Source organism: Doryrhamphus excisus, chromosome 13 (genome assembly GCF_030265055.1).
Source record: "Doryrhamphus excisus isolate RoL2022-K1 chromosome 13, RoL_Dexc_1.0, whole genome shotgun sequence".
NCBI lineage: Eukaryota > Metazoa > Chordata > Actinopteri > Syngnathiformes > Syngnathidae > Doryrhamphus > Doryrhamphus excisus.
The window spans coordinates 14,515,151-14,532,884 of NC_080478.1; the positions used below are offsets into that span (position 1 = coordinate 14,515,151).

At 40.5% G+C, this 17,734-nt stretch overlaps 2 protein-coding genes across 3 annotated transcripts in view; one reads left to right on the plus strand and one right to left on the minus strand.

The window, feature by feature from the left end:
* qpct (glutaminyl-peptide cyclotransferase) overlaps positions 1-17,734 on the plus strand; it is a 122,520-nt gene that overhangs the window by 57,996 nt on the left and 46,790 nt on the right. The gene's annotated exons all lie outside the window — the stretch shown is intronic.
* prkd3 (protein kinase D3) overlaps positions 11,301-17,734 on the minus strand; it is a 34,815-nt gene continuing 28,381 nt past the window's right edge. For both annotated transcript variants that reach the window (XM_058090052.1, XM_058090051.1), the window contains exons 11-19: positions 16,736-17,012; positions 16,285-16,337; positions 15,700-15,772; positions 15,511-15,617; positions 15,272-15,433; positions 14,102-14,200; positions 13,757-14,024; positions 13,528-13,613; positions 11,301-13,431 (exon numbers count right to left, since the gene is read on the minus strand). In XM_058090052.1, coding sequence (XP_057946035.1) covers positions 13,258-13,431; positions 13,528-13,613; positions 13,757-14,024; positions 14,102-14,200; positions 15,272-15,433; positions 15,511-15,617; positions 15,700-15,772; positions 16,285-16,337; positions 16,736-17,012 — 1,299 coding nt within the window. In that variant the 3' untranslated portion in view covers positions 11,301-13,257. The remainder of the gene's footprint in view (positions 13,432-13,527; positions 13,614-13,756; positions 14,025-14,101; positions 14,201-15,271; positions 15,434-15,510; positions 15,618-15,699; positions 15,773-16,284; positions 16,338-16,735; positions 17,013-17,734) is intronic.

Below are 17,734 nucleotides of genomic sequence, written 5' to 3' on the forward strand. Positions count from 1 at the left end.
CACTGTGAAAGCTTTGCATTAGAATTAAAACAAAGAGATGCTGTAAAAAATAGATATAATAAAGCATAAACAGACTTCTAATGTTACAGTCATTGTTGTTGGAAAAACTGCACTCAAAAAGTGAGCTTTTCTACCAGCCAATCATCACTTTTTGCAGTTAATTCTCTACTTTGTATTGTTTTATATCCATGTTATAAGTATGTGTTTTTTATTTTGGTGTCTGGAGTAACCAAAAGTGTTATAAAAGTCATTTATTCAGACTAGGGATATTTTTTTTGAGATTATTATTATTATTGTTGTTATTATAACAGCTGTGTTTCATTGTAATTGAATCAAAAGTTACTGTAAATACTGAGATATTGAGTTTTCAAAATAAAGTGTTTGTTGATGAGCATCTAAATGATAAGTGTTAAAAGGATCTTATCTACATTCTCAAATGGAACTAGTTCCCTGTTCAATTAGTGTGTTAACTGCGTCATAGCGCCCTCTGTCGGCCAATGACTCGAAGTTGCTCCATTCTTTGTTGCGTCTCTAAAAGAAAATATGAAAAAAGTCAAGAAAAATGCATCGTTTTGTGTTTTTTTTTACATGTTATAGATGTATGAGTGTATTTAAATCGGGCGTGCAGCCTCCTTTCTTGCAGCGTGTACTGTATATTTGTATGACACAAACACGAAGGTGAGGCCACGCGTCACTAGTTGTACATCTATTTGACTGCATATTTACGCAGGAGCATAACTATCAGTATAGAGCCCCATTAGTATAGGCGAGTAAACCTGTCTTGTTGACGAGGGACTAACAGACTCTGCTTAACTTGGAAATGAGATCATGAGAAAAAAAGCTCTCTGTTTGAGGATTGGGGATTGCAGCATGCACACGTATACTGCAGCTTCCACCAAAGAAGGGATGCAGTGGGTGTTATTTTCGTGATTTTTTTTGGGTGGGGGTTTCACATTAAAGATTTTTACTGTTTTTTTTTTTTTGTGGAGATCTTGTAATAAAATGCACATGACAAATGAAAGACCTCCAAAACCCTCAGCATTCCAAAATGGTCCTTGACCTGGTGTTCCTGAATGAGGCATGTGGCTAATTCCAAGCTTAATCATCAACCGACCAGAATCCTCCCACATGGGTGAAGGTCACATTTTGGATTTTGGTAAAAAAAAAAAAACTAAATGTGGAATCAACTCTTTCTGTGTGTTTCTGTCACACCTCCCATTATGGGCATTTATATGTTCCCATGTGTAACACACAGAATAATGCAGCCTGATAACACATAATGTGTTGCCATGGGCCTTAACTGTTTGTTGCCAGTCGGTGCACATCATAGCTGATAGCATCTACGTCTGGTCTCCAGGTCAACTTGGCAATAGCTGGTCGTCTTATACTAAGCAGTGTGTGTGTGATGTCACTCTATCATTTTACTTTTGATAAATCGCATTGGGTTATTTTGTATAATTATGTATCTCTTGCTGTCTCCCTTTCTATTCATTCTTCACCATCTATTTGGATTTTTTAAAATTAATAATCACTCTATTACAATAAGTTTGAATCCCTTATTATGTATATAATAATTTATGACTAGATCTCTCAAGCTTTATGATATTTATTATAAGATGAAATTGATTTATAAGCTTTTTCATTATGATTATGTGCACTATACAAAGATAATAAAGCTGTTTTTATTAATGCATTCAGATGATTTATATATAAAATAAAATCTATGTTTTTTTTTAGTCTTCTTTATTACACTATTTTTTTTCTGCCTAAAACATATCATTTGCCAGAAGTCAGTAATGATTTAGATGTATACAGGATAATACATCTTAAATGTACAGCAAAAATAAAAAAAAAAACTGCTGATGTTTTTGTCCCACCAAGTGTTGAAATTTCGCCCTTTGTGCGGTGGTCCTTGAACGCACCATAGATGTGTGCAGATTATGTGATGATCATTAGTGATGAGTACCATACATTTTACACTTGAATGTGGCATATTTTATATTTTAAAGAATGGGGGGGTTCTGGAGTTATAAAGCCACAAAATAAAATCTGTAGGGGGCATTAAAATATGTCTAAAAAAGGTAAAAGACACTAAAATATATGTTTTTAATTATATAAATAAATACATGTAAAAAAATGGCTCACAGGCTTGAAGGAGGAGTTTTTAAAATGGCCACTCTAACTCTATTGGGTGGGGGGGGGGGATAATTCTTCATTTTGGGAGCAGCAATGGAAAAGGGTCTATCCCCTCTGAACTTGTGCTTTGAGTTAGATTTTATGATGTTTATGCATGCAGAATTAGATGCAGATTTAGGTTGTAAAAGTCTATATTTGAGTTGAAGCAATAGCTTTATGAAAGAAAGTGATAATATGTCTTTATTAGTCCTTAATTATTCTCAATTTACTGCATTTATGGATAAAAATCCTGCTTTTATAGGCCTTGTCCACACGGAATTTTTTATTTTGTCGGTTTGAAAAAAGTGAATATTCCCATCCAGAAGCAATGGATTACTGGGTGAAAACCATGTAATGCACCGAGTACGTGTGGCGCGGTGAAGAGACGTGACACAGCAAACTATAGAAGAAGAGCTTAAATCTTCCGCTTTCTAATTTCTAGACTTAGAACCTAGAAGAATTAGTCTGGAGTTGGCGACAACAAAGCATCAGGAGAATGTTGACTGGGTGGAGTCATGGCAACAGAAATATTCAGATATTATGTTGGCTTCTTGTCAAAGCTCACTTCTGGTCACATGACAAGCCAAATAAAGTCAAATAACACCGATTCGGGTCACCCAGAACGCCATTTCCATGTGGATAGCCCCATAGTGTGACGGCACGAGGGGGGGGGGAGAAGTCACCTCTGCTCCTGTCTGTCAGTGAACCTCCATGATGGGCAGCGTTACATTTCACACATTCAGCATTCATTCAATCAATGTTATGACACGAGCTAACGCAAAGTGTCAAAAGTTTAATGAGCGCTTAAATGTCATGACAGTGCAACACCTGCCTAAAACAACATTCTCTGCTGCTTCGGATGCTGTGGACTTGTTGGGTGGAGGCCAGGGAGGGGGTTTTTGGGGGGGATAGAAGGTTCTCCCTGCACTGTGGGAGGAACTCCCGGAACATTCCTCCAAACACCCAGGAGTTGTTGGCAGGAGTGTGTTAACTTTAAGTTTCAACTTTCAAAGTGAGGGTTTTTCCCCCCCACTCTTTTAGCTGAAATTGAAAGATTGAAGAATGCTCCTTTTTCGGGCTTTTGTATCCCCTGTGAACGCACCCACAAAGCAGGGTAAGCCAAAGGGTTAAGCGTGTAATTCATCAAAATAAAATTAATAACTAGAGGTCTCTTTCTCTTAGAAAGAGCTGGACAAAATGTTTGCTGCCAACTTGCCTGTGGTGACAGTAAACATTCCAGAGCCGGGTTGGAGTTTGGACTTGCCATTATCTGCCACAGCTGTGACAACGCCTGTTGGCCGCAGGTTTGTGGCTGGCCACGCTGTGTTTACCTGGAAATGAATCTGAAAAGCGGCTGGACTGGGAAGGCACACAAGGCAAGCTAAATAAAAAGCGAGAGTGGTCAGCGCAATGAGATGCATGTGGGAGGGGATCCAAAGTTATTGCGCTGGCCCCCAGTGGGTCAGGGCGCAAACACAGGCGTAAACGCACTAAGGATATCCTCAAATACGCACCTTTTGATATTGAAAGGAATGTGGCCCGGGAATGCCATTGGATATGCTTTAAGTTGACTGTATCCGGGGAATTGCAGATGCTAAAGGGTGTCGTGTTGACCGCTGCCCTTCATTTATCACACAAGGTGACAGTTCATCTATGGGACCACAGGAGGAGAATACTGAAAGGTGGGATACCAAGAGGTGCACGGATCACATGACACGGAAGAATGCACATAGATAGATAGGGGTTACAAACGGTAATCCATTCAAATTCCAATTGACGGAAGACAAATTGAAGTGGTCATTTTGGTACATTCCAGAAGTATTATTACTATGAAACTATGCGTATTACATTTTATTGACACTAAATGTTTCTCATTTACAATTACAAATAAAATCATTTTCTGAAAAAAATATTATTTTCAAAGAATGTTTGACTTTATCCAAGCATTCCAATGCAACATTGTTACCCTATCAATTAAGAACTGGAGTAAATGATTATTGTATTGTTCAGTTTCAAATGATTGAAAACGGAAGGACTTTATGTTTAATTTTAGTAAAACTCCGTTAACTTCTTCCTGTTTCTCAGCTATAATGAATTTTGATTTGATTTGAATGCAATGAATTTGCAATCGACTGGGGTGAGTCATGTCAGTCAAATTAATAATAAATAATAAAATTTATTTGTATAGTGCTTTTCAGAGAACTCAAAGACGCTTTACAGTAGAGAAAAAGAAATAAAAATAGAATTGAGTAAAAACAGAGTAAAAGATGCATTAAAATACAATATCCAAACATTCATTCAGAGCTAAAACAAGGCTAAAAACGGGGTGGGGTGCAGCAGTCAGGTATAAAAAGTTAGACATAACATAACATACATAGAAGTATTCAGGTATTTTGTCGACTTCTGGTCATGTGACAGTGACAGGTCAGTGATGGTATTAGTAGGTGATGGAGTAGTAGTTGACAAGCCAGTGTTTTCTGATTTTTTTCACTCAGGTAGCCGTTTAAAAAATATATATATATATATACAGTTTCAGGACCCCCAGAAGGCCGTTTCCTTGTGGATGAAACGATAATTAAAAAAAAAAATCATTTAGACCTGAAAATGCCCTAAGAGAACAATTGAAGTCTCAGGAAGTGCGTGCAGCTTTTTTCTCATTGGAGCACAAACCAGAAGTTTGAACTTTTGAGTTTTTGTTAGCTGTAAGCTATAAAGCCCCACAGCTAGAAGACCCGAGTTCGATTCTACCCTCGCCCATTTCTGTGTGAGTTTCCATGTTCTCCCCGTACATGCGTGGGTTTTCTCCGGGTACTCCGGTTTCCTCCCACATTCCAAAAACATGCTAGGTTAATTGGCGACTCCAAATTGTCCATAGGTATGAATGTGAGTGTGAATGGTTGTTTGTCTATATGTGCCCTGTGATTGGCTGGGGACCAGTCCAGGGTGTACCCCGCCTCTTGCCTGAAGACAGCTGGGATAGGCTCCAGCACCCTTGTGAGGATAAGCAGTAGAAAATGAATGAATGAATTGCTATTACTTAAACAACATTCCAAAGATATGGGTTTATAGTTTATTGATGAAACAATCAGAATCAGAAAAGGGTTTATTGCCAGGTATGATCAAACACATGCTAGGAATTTGTTTTGGTATAGTAGGTGCAGACACATCTATTAAAAAAGAATGAAAAATTCAAAATATACAGAATAACAGTATAAATATATGTACACAGTCTGTTTTTTGTTTGTTATTCCGGAAGTGCAGTCTGAAACAAGAGAGATTAATCACATTTTTTAAGTATATCCAACACAAATTATATATATATATATAAAAAAAACATAACATTATGTACTGTATGTATTTATTCATAGCATTTAAGTTCACATTTCTATTTTATTTCTATTTGCTTTATTGTTTCCTTGGCCCTTAGAGTTGAATAGTCATTAATGTATTTCCGGTGTTAGCTTTAACTGAATGGATTACGGATAATAGGGTCCATGTTTCAGATGTCATGACTCCTTTTAATGTCTGTCTGAACTTTCAAAGTAAAAAAGGGTGCCTGGTGTGTATTAGGGGCCAAAAGATTTAATATCACCAAATCATCCAATTGTTATTCATTAGCGGGCCAACTGCAGAGTCAATACACATTTAATCACAGACTGCAGGCAATTAAAACAGGAGGGGAGCAGTAGTGCAATGTTAATTAAAGTGGCGAGCTCCCGTGGGAAGCTACATGTCTAAATATCAAAACGGCATCGTGCTGTAATCTGCCGTGAGCCACTGCTGTCGGAGAACAGAAACCTGGACCGGTGATTAGGAAGTTGCATTGTGGAAATTAGCTTTTTAATCCTAATTGAAGTGAAGGACAAAACTATATGAGGTAATACTGGTAATAGTGGAAAAGTGCTGGGCTGTGAAGACCTACTAGACCACATACATAATCCGAGAGAGGCTTTTGCTCCATTTCTCTTTTTTTCCATCACAATGTCTTATATATGTACTCCGGTCTTATCGGTATTCCAGGCTGATGGGAAATTGAAGTTTGGGATTACCTGTGACCCATCTTAGACAGCCGGTTAGCCGCCATGCTTTCATTATCCTCACGCTTGAGCGCAGCACACAACAAAATCTCACAGTCTCCGTGCCTGAAAGCTATCCTTGTTTTGTATGCACAGCACAAAAATTAGAAGCAGATAGCAGAGAATTTACATTAGGTCCGCATTAGAGGTGAGCCTATCTTCTGCCAGACCTTCTCGGATGGACGAGGGGGCCCATCCATATGCAGATGGCTAATTTGTAGTGTTTACAGAGGAGCACGGAGGGAGCCGACAGCTCATGAAGAGAGCTGAAAAGGGGGCTGCCTACGTGTCACCCCAGGAGCCCGGTGGTAAAACTTGCAGCAACATAAGTGTCCAATCTGTGTTTGCTTACCCGTGGACACGGATGGCTCAGTTGCTGGTCATGGGGGCCCGTAAATTGTGCCTTTTTTTACAGGCCCTGACAGCTAACAGGCTATTGGGAACAGAGGCCCAATGACTGGGCCACTCAACAGATTAGCACCTCATCAGCCTCCTACAGCTCCAAACAAATATGGTCCCTGCCTCCTTCAAGACACAATAGGGCTAACACTGCTCAACAACCCCCCGCCAAGGGAGCGCCCCCGCCCTTCCGCCGCCACAAAACTTCCCGGTCTGGCTCTTTCTCTGGGCCACAGCTGCATCAAGGGCTCCTTCCCCAGTCCGCGGCCCACCCCGACCCCAATTGGCAAGATGTGTGTATTTCAGGTGAGCAAATATTGCCACTTGCCTGAGAGGTCAATGGCCAGCCCTTTTCAGAAGGAGGCTCGCGGGGGGAGGGGGGTTGCGTATTGCGCCTTGGGGTACGTGTGGCTTCACACAGCAACCAGTCCATAGGATGGGTCAGGGGAATTCTCCGGGCACAGCTGGAGTCACCAAATCAAACACACCTACGTCGCTCATCTGCATTTTTCCCCAAAGTGTCTCCAGCGTTCATTTCCCGTCTAATTGGCTTTCACCACAAAAGGATGATGCCACGCTCTGACAAGCCACACACATACGTCGATATTTCTAAATATTAGCTAAAATAATGCATAAGGCTAAAAACAACCAATTACCTAAAAATGTCATCCAATACTTCTCTACAAGAGAGGAGAAATATGATCTCGGGGAAGAACTAAATTTGAAACACTTATATGCTAGGACTACGTTAAAAAGCCATAGCATTTCAGTATGTGGAATCAAACTATGAAATGGATTGAGTAAGGACCTCAAAAAATGCACAACGATGAGCCAATTCAAGAAACAATACAAGCAGTTGATGTTTGCTAAATACAAGAATGAAGAGTCTTGAACCAGTCATGATGTGCTATACATATCACTATATTGACACTTACTATGGTACCCATTATGTCATTGGATGGTCATGTCACCTCGTACTTTAGTACGTGACAAAAATAAAATAAAAAAACAAAAAACTATATTAGGAAAGCAGGAAGTGAACAAATGTAACAGTTACTGATTGTAAAATTACCAGATGGAGGGGTAGGATTTAATAAGCTTTGCTTCTTCCTACTCCTTTTGGACATGTGGAACTGTGAACTAATTATGGGATGCACTCAATTGCAATCTGATGCATGTTCAAATGAAATTAAACCATTACCATTTCACGCAACGCCCTGTCCAACGTTCATCACTCTAGCTTCTATTCCCTCAACGCATTCATATTATGTGGTATTAAGAACCAAATATAGTAAAAAAAAAAAACAGACCTATAGAGATAGACATTTTTTTTCCATTAAAGCTCTGTAGACATGACCTAACACCCCTATAGTCACTCATATTACACAATACATTAGACATAAGTATGTCCTGTGTTGCTATCAATGTGTTCTCTTCGGGAGCTAAGTGGTGGGTGGACAGGAAGTGATGTTGGAGGTTCAGAATGATTTATATATGTATTTATGTTTTTATCGTGGATTATTGTGTACATTTTGAAAATCTTTCCTAGAATAAATTGTGAAGTCACTTTGGGAAATTAACTTTGACAGAGTAAAAAGAAGATTGGATTGTGGTTTGGGCATTTTTGGGCGGTTTGATTTGGTTTGTAACCTCTGTCAATTGATCAAATTAAAGTAAAATAAATAAAAAGTGTAAACAAACATAAGTACACCTCACGGTGGACATGTTCGAATGTGTCCACAGTGTGAATATTTAGTGTGAGCGCCATTGTTACCAAACAAAACCCATGTACCAAAGTGCCTTTTTGTTATGTGTAGTAATGACCCATTATACATTAAAAAATGCATAATAGAGCACGCCAATGTGGTTATTATAGCAGCGTCATCCACCCATGAACCTGCAACTGTGTGGTCCCCATACTGTAGTGTAGAATGACAGCACTGACAATTGGATGAAAAGAATGAATAGCTTAGGTAAAGGAGGCTGCAGCCAGTTGTGTATTCGGGAGGGAGATGATGTGTCAGGGCTGAGGACCACCTTGATCTCCCTGAAAGTCAAACAAAAATGTGGATGGCTGAGTCCTGGGAGGCCTCCTCCGCCATCACAGTGAAATGGAACTGGCTCAGAAAGCAAACAAGATCGCTCCTCATTTCTCTTAGCCCAACCTTGTCTGGGTGATCGGCTTTTCTGTTGTTCTGTTTGTTTGCTTGTTTGGTCTGGAGCCCATGGATACCCGGCATGGAGCATGGAGAGGGGAAGAGGAAGATGGGGTGGGAGGGTCGGATGAGGACGTGTGACACACAGACCTCCCCGTGAGGTGACGAGAGAACTGCCGAGAAGCTACCGTGCAGGAAAAGCTGCTTTGACAAATACGAGACCCTGAGATCAAACTGGGTCTAATCCATCTGCGGGTGTCATTTCTAACAATTATCTTTCATGTTGTCATGTTGTTCATGGTGCAGGTTGTGTTGGATTCATACCAAATCTTCATCAAATCAATCAATAATCAACATCAAATATTTAGGAAACTGACTGAGGTCATTCCACCATGCAGTAGTACCTACAAGACTGACACCTTCTGGCAGGAAAGAAAACTACTAGGAAACATCAGTTCACTTTAGTTTACATAGGCTTTTATCATTCATTCAATTATTTTCTGCGGCTTATCCTCACAAGGGTGCTGGAGCCTATCCCAGCTGACTTCAGGCGAGAGGCGGTGTACACCATGAACTGGTCGCCAGTCAATCGTAGTGCTTGCATAAGTATAAATAGTAAAATAAAACAAATGATTATAAATAACAAGAAAACATGTTATTGCTATAATTCTTATTATATATTATATAATAATAATGTGTGTATTTGATGTAATTGTAAGTTTGTGTCAAACATGCTTAACAAATTTGCTTAAGGAAAATGAATGAATTTATATAGAAAGAAAAGCAAAAAATAAATCAATAAAAATACGTAGTGAATAAAACATATTTGAAATATAAATGACATATAAATAACACAATTATGTTATATATGTTATTATATTACAATTATATTAATAATATTGCTTTTATTACATTTACATTTTATTATACAATGTAAATAATAAAATATATTGTTGTACATGTCTGAAAAGGAGTAGGAAGAAGCATAGCTTATTTACTCCTACCCCTTTTCCATGCATCATCATTACCGATTTATTCACTTCCCGTTTCATTTAAAATGTTCACATTTGATGAAAGAAAAGGAAAATAAAATGAAAATGTTTTTAAACAAATACAAATATATTGAGAATACAATATTATTATAAATACTATATATGTGTGTGTGTGTTATTGGTGCTGTTATTTATATTGTTGTTCCTTATTATAATATTCATTTATCAGTTTTCTACTGCTAATCCTCTTGAGGGCCACAGGGGCGATGGAGCCTATCCCAGATGTCTTAGGGCGAGAGGCAGGGTACACCCTGGACTGGTGGCCAGCCAATCACAGGGCACATATGGACAAACAACCATTCACACTCACATTCATACCTATGGACAATTTGGAGTCGCCAATTAACCTAGCAGGTTTTTGAAATGTGGCGGGGAGAACATGCAAACTCCACATAGACATGGCCAAGGGTGGAATTGAACTCCGGTCTACTAGCTGTGAGACCTGTGTGCTAACCACTGGGCACTATGCAGCCCCTCATGATAATAGTTTTATAAAAAATATATTTAATGATTTAATAATTATTTAAGATTCTTTAAATTAATGATGATATACTGCAAATAATTCTAAATAATTATACTGCACTACTAATTTTGTATCAATATAAATGTACATATAATAATAGTCTAATATATCGCTAAGGCTGTTTTTCCACAGTCACTCTTTCTTATACATAATTCCTTTTCATTGCATTTCGTCTCTTCTGATGAATCATGTTGAATTGAGAGAGATGAAATGTTTCTTGACACCACTGTCCATCCAGAGGAGGGAGACATTGCGCTTTATTTACTGTAGAGACGCTTGCCCCTCCCCTCCAGACTAAATCAGTCCAGATGCACATCTTCTCCCAATGTATCATTACGTTTGACAAACGCAAGCTGCACTAAATTACCTGATATTTTTAGTTGGACAGTTTGGGGTTTTCACTTGAATATGCAGACTAACTCTGTGAACTCAAAAGTAGTACTTTTTGGTGGGGGTGTCTTCAGTGGAGAAACTATTCCCCTACAGGGGTTAATAGGGTCATTTGGGCAGCAAAGTTCACATCTTGAAACAATTGAAGGAAGTAGATAAAGCAGGCTGGTATTGATAGCCACTGAAGACTAAAATGGCGAGCCAGTATCCCAGTGGAATGACCGTAAGGTTTGGAAAAAAAAGTACGTACATTCATCATAACTGTCATAATCTCTGTCATTTCTTACTGCGGTTGTTGAATGCACATTTGATACTTGGCTGGGGGTTTCATGATAGCATTTATCATCATTTCAAAGTCCCCCCCCTCAACAAACTCCCCACATTGCGGTGAGCGACTGGGCCAGAATCACATCCATGTGTTGAGAAACCTGCGACTTGAAAAAAAATCAGTGATGCAACAAAACGATTTGGGGCTTATGCTGGGGCTGCAAATGCAAAATATATTCCAGATACGATGTTAAAACCCTCATCAATAAAGTCTTTATTGGTATGCACTGAAATGTACAAAACACCTGCCAATCCAGCGGCAACAAAGACGAGAAAAGGATTTGAGGAAAACTGGAATGTACTCCCAAAAGACAAGAGGAACATGAACTTCCAAACTGCCATGTGAACGATTTCAGACAGCATCATATCAATTAGATAACGGAACGGACAGTTTGTTCAATGTGACACGTCTGCTCTGTGCAGGGCTTCAGTTACCCATGGAGCATCAAAACACCATCCAGAATTGGAATGCTTATGTCCCATTTAAATACAACCGTATTTTCAGAACTATAAGTCAAATTTGAGCTAGTAGTAAACTAAACAAGTGGGACTTGTGTATCAAAAAAAATGTAATTGAACAAAGACTAAACAATACTGTCGACAGCGACGGTGATGGCACCGAGGATAAAGACTTCACTACATTCAGTGATGTGGAATGAGATCGAGAGCTTGGTGAACTTGCTTGAAGGGGACCTATTACCTATTCAGTTGGGAGGTAGGTGGAATCAATTAAAACACAGCTGGAATAGGTGCAGATTCTGGAATATCGAGAAAGCTTTCTATGCAGGTTATGGTGTGTAGTTTCTGTATAGGTCTTATAACTAATAACTAATTATTAATTAATTAATTAATTTTAACTAATATTTTTAAACTTTTCTTTTTTAGTCCTATTTTATGCTTTTAGTTTTTAGCTTTTAACTCCAGTATTTCCTCAGGGGAGGTCCTCCACACTGGGGGCTGTGTCGGGTCTGCTGAGGGGGTGCCATCCTTGGGTCCCTTCGAACCGGCCGGCTGGGGGTTCCTCCCTTTAATGTGGGGGTCCGCCCATCTGTCGGAGTCGGGGGGCCCGGGTGCTGGTCCCCCGATGGCACGGCCTGCGGCTCCTCCCAGTGTGGATGGCTCCAAAGATCGCGTTTACTTGATCCTCAGTGCCATGCCATGTCTCCCTACTGTGTGTGATTGTGTGTGTGTGTAGTATGGAGGGTGGGAGGGGCTTTCTTACGATTTGTTTTTCCTTTTAATTGTGGTAATTGTTTTTAATTCTGTAAAGCACTTTGTGTTGCATGTCTTTGCAGGAAAAGTGCTATACAAATAAAGTTGATTTGATTTGATTTTTGTTATGTTTACCACTGAATACTTCGGAGCAACTTATAGTCCTGAAAATACGGTAAATAGAAACACGATGTTCGAACAGAGTTTAGTACTTAACTCTTCAGTGATTGTACTCAGGAACAGTACAACTTATTTAGTCGTAGTCACTTGCCATCTCAGGTGATACATCCGCTCATACTCGCGTTGAGGCAAATACGAGCGCACTGATTATCATTGTTGAACACTTTGCACCAGACCAGACCAGACATGCCCTTTGTAGCAGCAAACACGCTTTCTATTCCTTCACAATGTTCAATGCAAATATAGTGCAAAACTCAACCACAATTACTAAATACATTAAAATAACATACAAATACATACATGGTAGTTCCAGTTTCATGCCAAAGGACTGTCTCACAAACCGTTCAGAAATGAGAACTTACAGTATTGGGGATAAATTCTCAAGAGACAAAAGTGCCCTTTACTCCTGGGATACGTTCTCTTTCCGCAGACATCCTCTCACAAAAAACAGCCCTATTATTACTCAACATGAACCAAAAGTGTAGAAAACAGTTCATGTTCTTTAATTCATGGAATGTTTGGGTGTCATCTCTCATCATCAGTTCCCGTATGTTTTTCATCGGCGCACATCCTCAGCTTTGCTAGTTGCAGCAGCGCATGATGCTACAAACACCGCCAGGGTTCCCCCGCTCATCATCGGCTTCTCTGTGTTTCTGCAGCGAATAGCGCAAGGGAAAATCCACAGTTCCCAAAGTTTGTTGCAAAAAGTCCCCCTGTGACGGTCCTGTTTCTCTGATCACATGTGCAGTAGTAAGACCCATGTGCCGCTAGGGATCCTCGTCCATGTCATCAAGGTTGGGCGCCATGATGAAGTGTTTGGGGTAAACCAGACAGTGCTCGTCCGCATACTCTTCCCACCGTGCGTCGTCGCTCTCATGGGTGATGTAGCGTTCGCCTCGTCGTGTCTCAAACTCCCTGAGGTCCAGCCATGTCTGATAGTCCTGAGAAAAAAAACATATTCATGTTATTCCTTAGTCAGATTAGAGGGTAGAAATAATATTTTTAAAGCAAATATGATATTAAAAAAAAAAACTCACCTGCAACCAAGGATGGCTGAGACACTTGTCTACACTGTACCTCTTCCTCATCTTCACTTGGAGGAGATTATTGATCAGATCTGTGGCTGTGAGAATGAATGATGATGTGAAAATTGTAGTGCATTATGAAAAACACTAAAACCCTCACAGTTCATACATGAACTTCATACATGACGTACGTGTCTAATGATTCCGACACCGAGCCGCAGTAAAACACATTTCTTCTTACCTTCTGTAGAGATGTCTTTCCAGGGTGTAGGGGGGTACATGAAGGCAGCATTTTGTATCTGGTCATTAATGTCCTCGTCCTCATTGAAAGGGAACGTCCCGCTCAAGCTGACGTACACAATGACGCCAACAGACCACATGTCTAAGGAGCGGTTGTAGCCTTTGCTACGTAGAACCTCAGGAGCCAGGTAAGCCGGTGTGCCCACCACCGACCGCCGGAAAGACTTCTCGCCAATGATGCGGGCAAAGCCAAAGTCACACAGCTTTACCTGGTAGATGGAGAACAAGTTTATCTTTGCACGCGTATTCACATGCGTGGACACGCTGAGGTGAACGCTTCTTATACCTGAGGAAACGGTTCTGCAGAGGCCAGTAGAACGTTCTCAGGCTTCAAGTCACAATGAACGATGTTTTTGAAGTGCAGATGTCTCAAGGCCACCAGGATCTGTTGTAAACATCAACATTTTTTAGCTGAAAATCCATAAATCCCCAGAAAATGCTATACTATGGAGTATAATCATATTTATGCAACATCAGGTAGCGATGGCAGTTGATGAGAGAACATTGCTTTATAACAGTCACATCATACAAGGGCTTCTCAAATATTAGCATAACATGTATTAATTTGTCCTAGTCATCATGCAATTTGACTCATAAATATGCTTGTGCGCTTCACTGCTCTCCATTTTGTTGCATTTTGCTGGTTTCAGTTTCAAGTTCAGCCTGTACGGTACAGAAGTGGATGCGCTGGTGCCTATGGCCAGGTTTTGGGGACTGGGCTCTATGCTGGGGCTTGCCGGTTGCATGCCTGGTGTGCTCAGTAGTCAAAATACATGTCTGTTGGTCACTCTCTGGACGGAGAGGTCACTGATCTGATTAAAAAAAAATCTTTGACGACCGAACCAGCAAAGATCGACTGGTCGATTGAGCGCTACGTTTTGGCAACACCTGCCCATTTTAATTTTAAATATCCATATTATTCCATCTTCCATTGTGTGCTTGTCTAAGGGCTCCTACCAAAACCACAGTGCCTGCCTCTCCTAGCTGACCCTGGCTTTAACAGGCGTCCTCCCGGCCACATCAGAACCAGGCCTTCCACGGCAAATGGCACTGTTGTTAATGGAGCTTCTGCTTCTGTTTGGGATCCAGAAATCACAGGAGACCCACAGGCCTACTGTTCTTCTAATCAAGCCACAAAGCCACCAGCACACAGCAGCCAGGGAGGAGACCCCGATGCCACACCGACCAATCCCATAAACAATTCCCCACAAGAATAAACAGGCCTGGAGCTTGAGCAGAGGCTTGTGTGCAGTGGGATAACACAAACCATCAACAGAGGGGAGGATACAGAGACAGAGAGACCGCGATAGACAATAAACACAAAAATGCAAAAAGCGCTTGCAGAACCACTTCAGGAAAAAGAAAAACACAATGATCCGGTCTATTCTGGTCATAATTGAGACATCGCTGGTTATTTGATTTTAAGAAAAAAAAAAAAAAACACTCCAACACATACCTGTGTAACTAAAAACTTGGTTATTCGTTCAGGCAGTTTGCTCTTCTCACTGGACAGGATCATTTCCAGCATGTCTCCATGCAGCTTCTCCATAACGACAAACACTCGCTCTGGCGTCTCAAACATGCATTCCAGGTTGACAATACCAGGATGATGAAGATTCTGAAGACACAAGAATACAATTGAAGAGCTTCATCAAAACAATCATTTGAGAGATGAGGTTTTTTTTAATGAATCACCTGCAATATGGCCACCTCATTCCTTAGCTGGCTCTCTTGCTTGGTAGGAAATCTCATCTTGTCAATAACTTTGATGGCCACATCCCTGCCGCTCTTTCGGTGTTTACCTAAATTGCCAAACCAGGCAGTGGAAAAAAAATTGAATATGATATCATATTTGTACATTTGATTAATCAGCATCGGGCATACCTCCATACACGATGCCAAACTGTCCTGACCCCAGTACTTCATCCGAGAATATTTGGTACACAGAAGCAATATCCTGTAGAAAAGACAAGTAACAATATTCAGAAGATGGACACACAAATGACTTTTCTGGCATTGCCAAATTTAAACTTTTTAAAAATAAATGCAGAAGTGAAAGCAAGACTGATGTCCGTTGACTCAAAAAAGGACAGTAGCATTCATGACACATTTGGTAAATTTCTGATACTTTAATAGAACACAAATATATGCTTATGTAGGGAAGTTGTGCAACATTAGTTAGTCATTCATTCATTTTCTACCGCTTTTTCCTCACAAGGGTCGCGGGGGTGCTGGAGCCTATCCCAGCTGTCTTCGGGCGAGAGGCGGGGTACACCCTGGACTGGTCGCCAGCCAATCACAGGGCACATATAGACAAACAACCATTCACACTCACATTCATACCTATGGGCAATTTGTAGTCGCCAATTAACCTAGCATGTTTTTGGAATGTGGGAGGAAACCGGAGTAGCCGGAGAAAACCCACGCATGACATTAGTACTTAAAAAAAAAAAAAAAAAAAAAACTCACCACATTCTCTTGGATCTGGCAGTTGGACACAGATATGCTGATTGACAGCTCTTCTGGAGGACGAAAACATATCGTTAACTGATGCATGCAGCGGTCACTGGGATCCTTAAGTAATGACAAACAGAGCTGCATTGCTCACATAGCATCTTCCGTCTTATTGCAGCTGAATGCAGCACGCTGAAGCATTTTATTACACAATAAAGTGGCTGTGTGGAAGCTATGTGTGACTGAATCGGACAAGTATGCATACTGCGTATTTTGGAAAGCCAATGGGTCGGATGAGAGATGAAAGGCAAACGGATGATAATTAAATGCAATACAGGTTGATGTAATGCAGGGAAGCAAGCTTTTGAATGATGTAATGGCAACATGGTTTTAAAGTAAGCTTGTTTCTTGGCAGTGAAGTAGTCTTTCAATTGATTTCAAATTTATACTTTAAGGTTAAACTTACTGTGATCTTTTCCTGGTCCCGCTGCAATTGCAACACTAGGTTGAGGAGTGACTGGCATCAGGGCCTGTCTGATGGCCTTCTCCCATCCTTGAGCCACCTCCAAGCCCACTCCGGAGGCAGCCAGAGCAGGGCTGTGATAATGGCTTCCATTGTTCTCTCCCACGTAGTAGACCATGGTGGCTGTGATGATCTCAAAGCAGTGAGGGTTGCTGCCTTGGGCCAGACTACTGTAGTCTCTGGACTGCTCTACCTGGAGGATCTCAGACAAAGGGATTTCCTACGAGACAGACGGAAAAAAATCAAATAATGCAACTAAATTACAAGTCAATGAGTTGGCATTCTGATTTGATGCATTCATTCATTCATTTACACCCTGGACTGGTCGCCAGCCAATCACAGGGCACATATAGACAAACAACCATTCACACTCACATTCATACCTATGGACAATTTGGAGTCGCCAATTAACCTAGCATGTTTTTGGAATGTGGGAGGAAACCTGAGTACCCGGAGAAAACCCACGCATGCACGGGGAGAACATGCAAACTCCACACAGAGATGGCCGAGGGTGGAATTGAACCCTGGTCTCTTAGCTGTGAGGTCTGCGCGCTAACCACTCAACCGCCATGCCACCCTGATTTGATGCATATTAAAGCAAACTTTTTTTTGGAAGTATTAAACATTGACTGGAAAAGAAGGCAAAATAAAAATGAATTAGAATTTAATGAAATCAATGCTGAAGTATCTCAATAAAGACAATCAAATAGAAAAGCGTTTTTGAAGCACAAAACTGCAAAAGCATCAAGTGTCAAAAGTCTGAGAGATTTCTGTTTAGAATCTATATAAAATAAAAGATGTAAAACTCACACAGTCCACTGGGCCTCACTTTAAGTCGTCCTCTGTCGTCTCACAGTTGACATTATAGTCCTTATGAACGCACAACAGTTGAAATAACCTTAAAAGTCTCCCCTTCCCCTCCAACTTCACTGTCAAATCAAA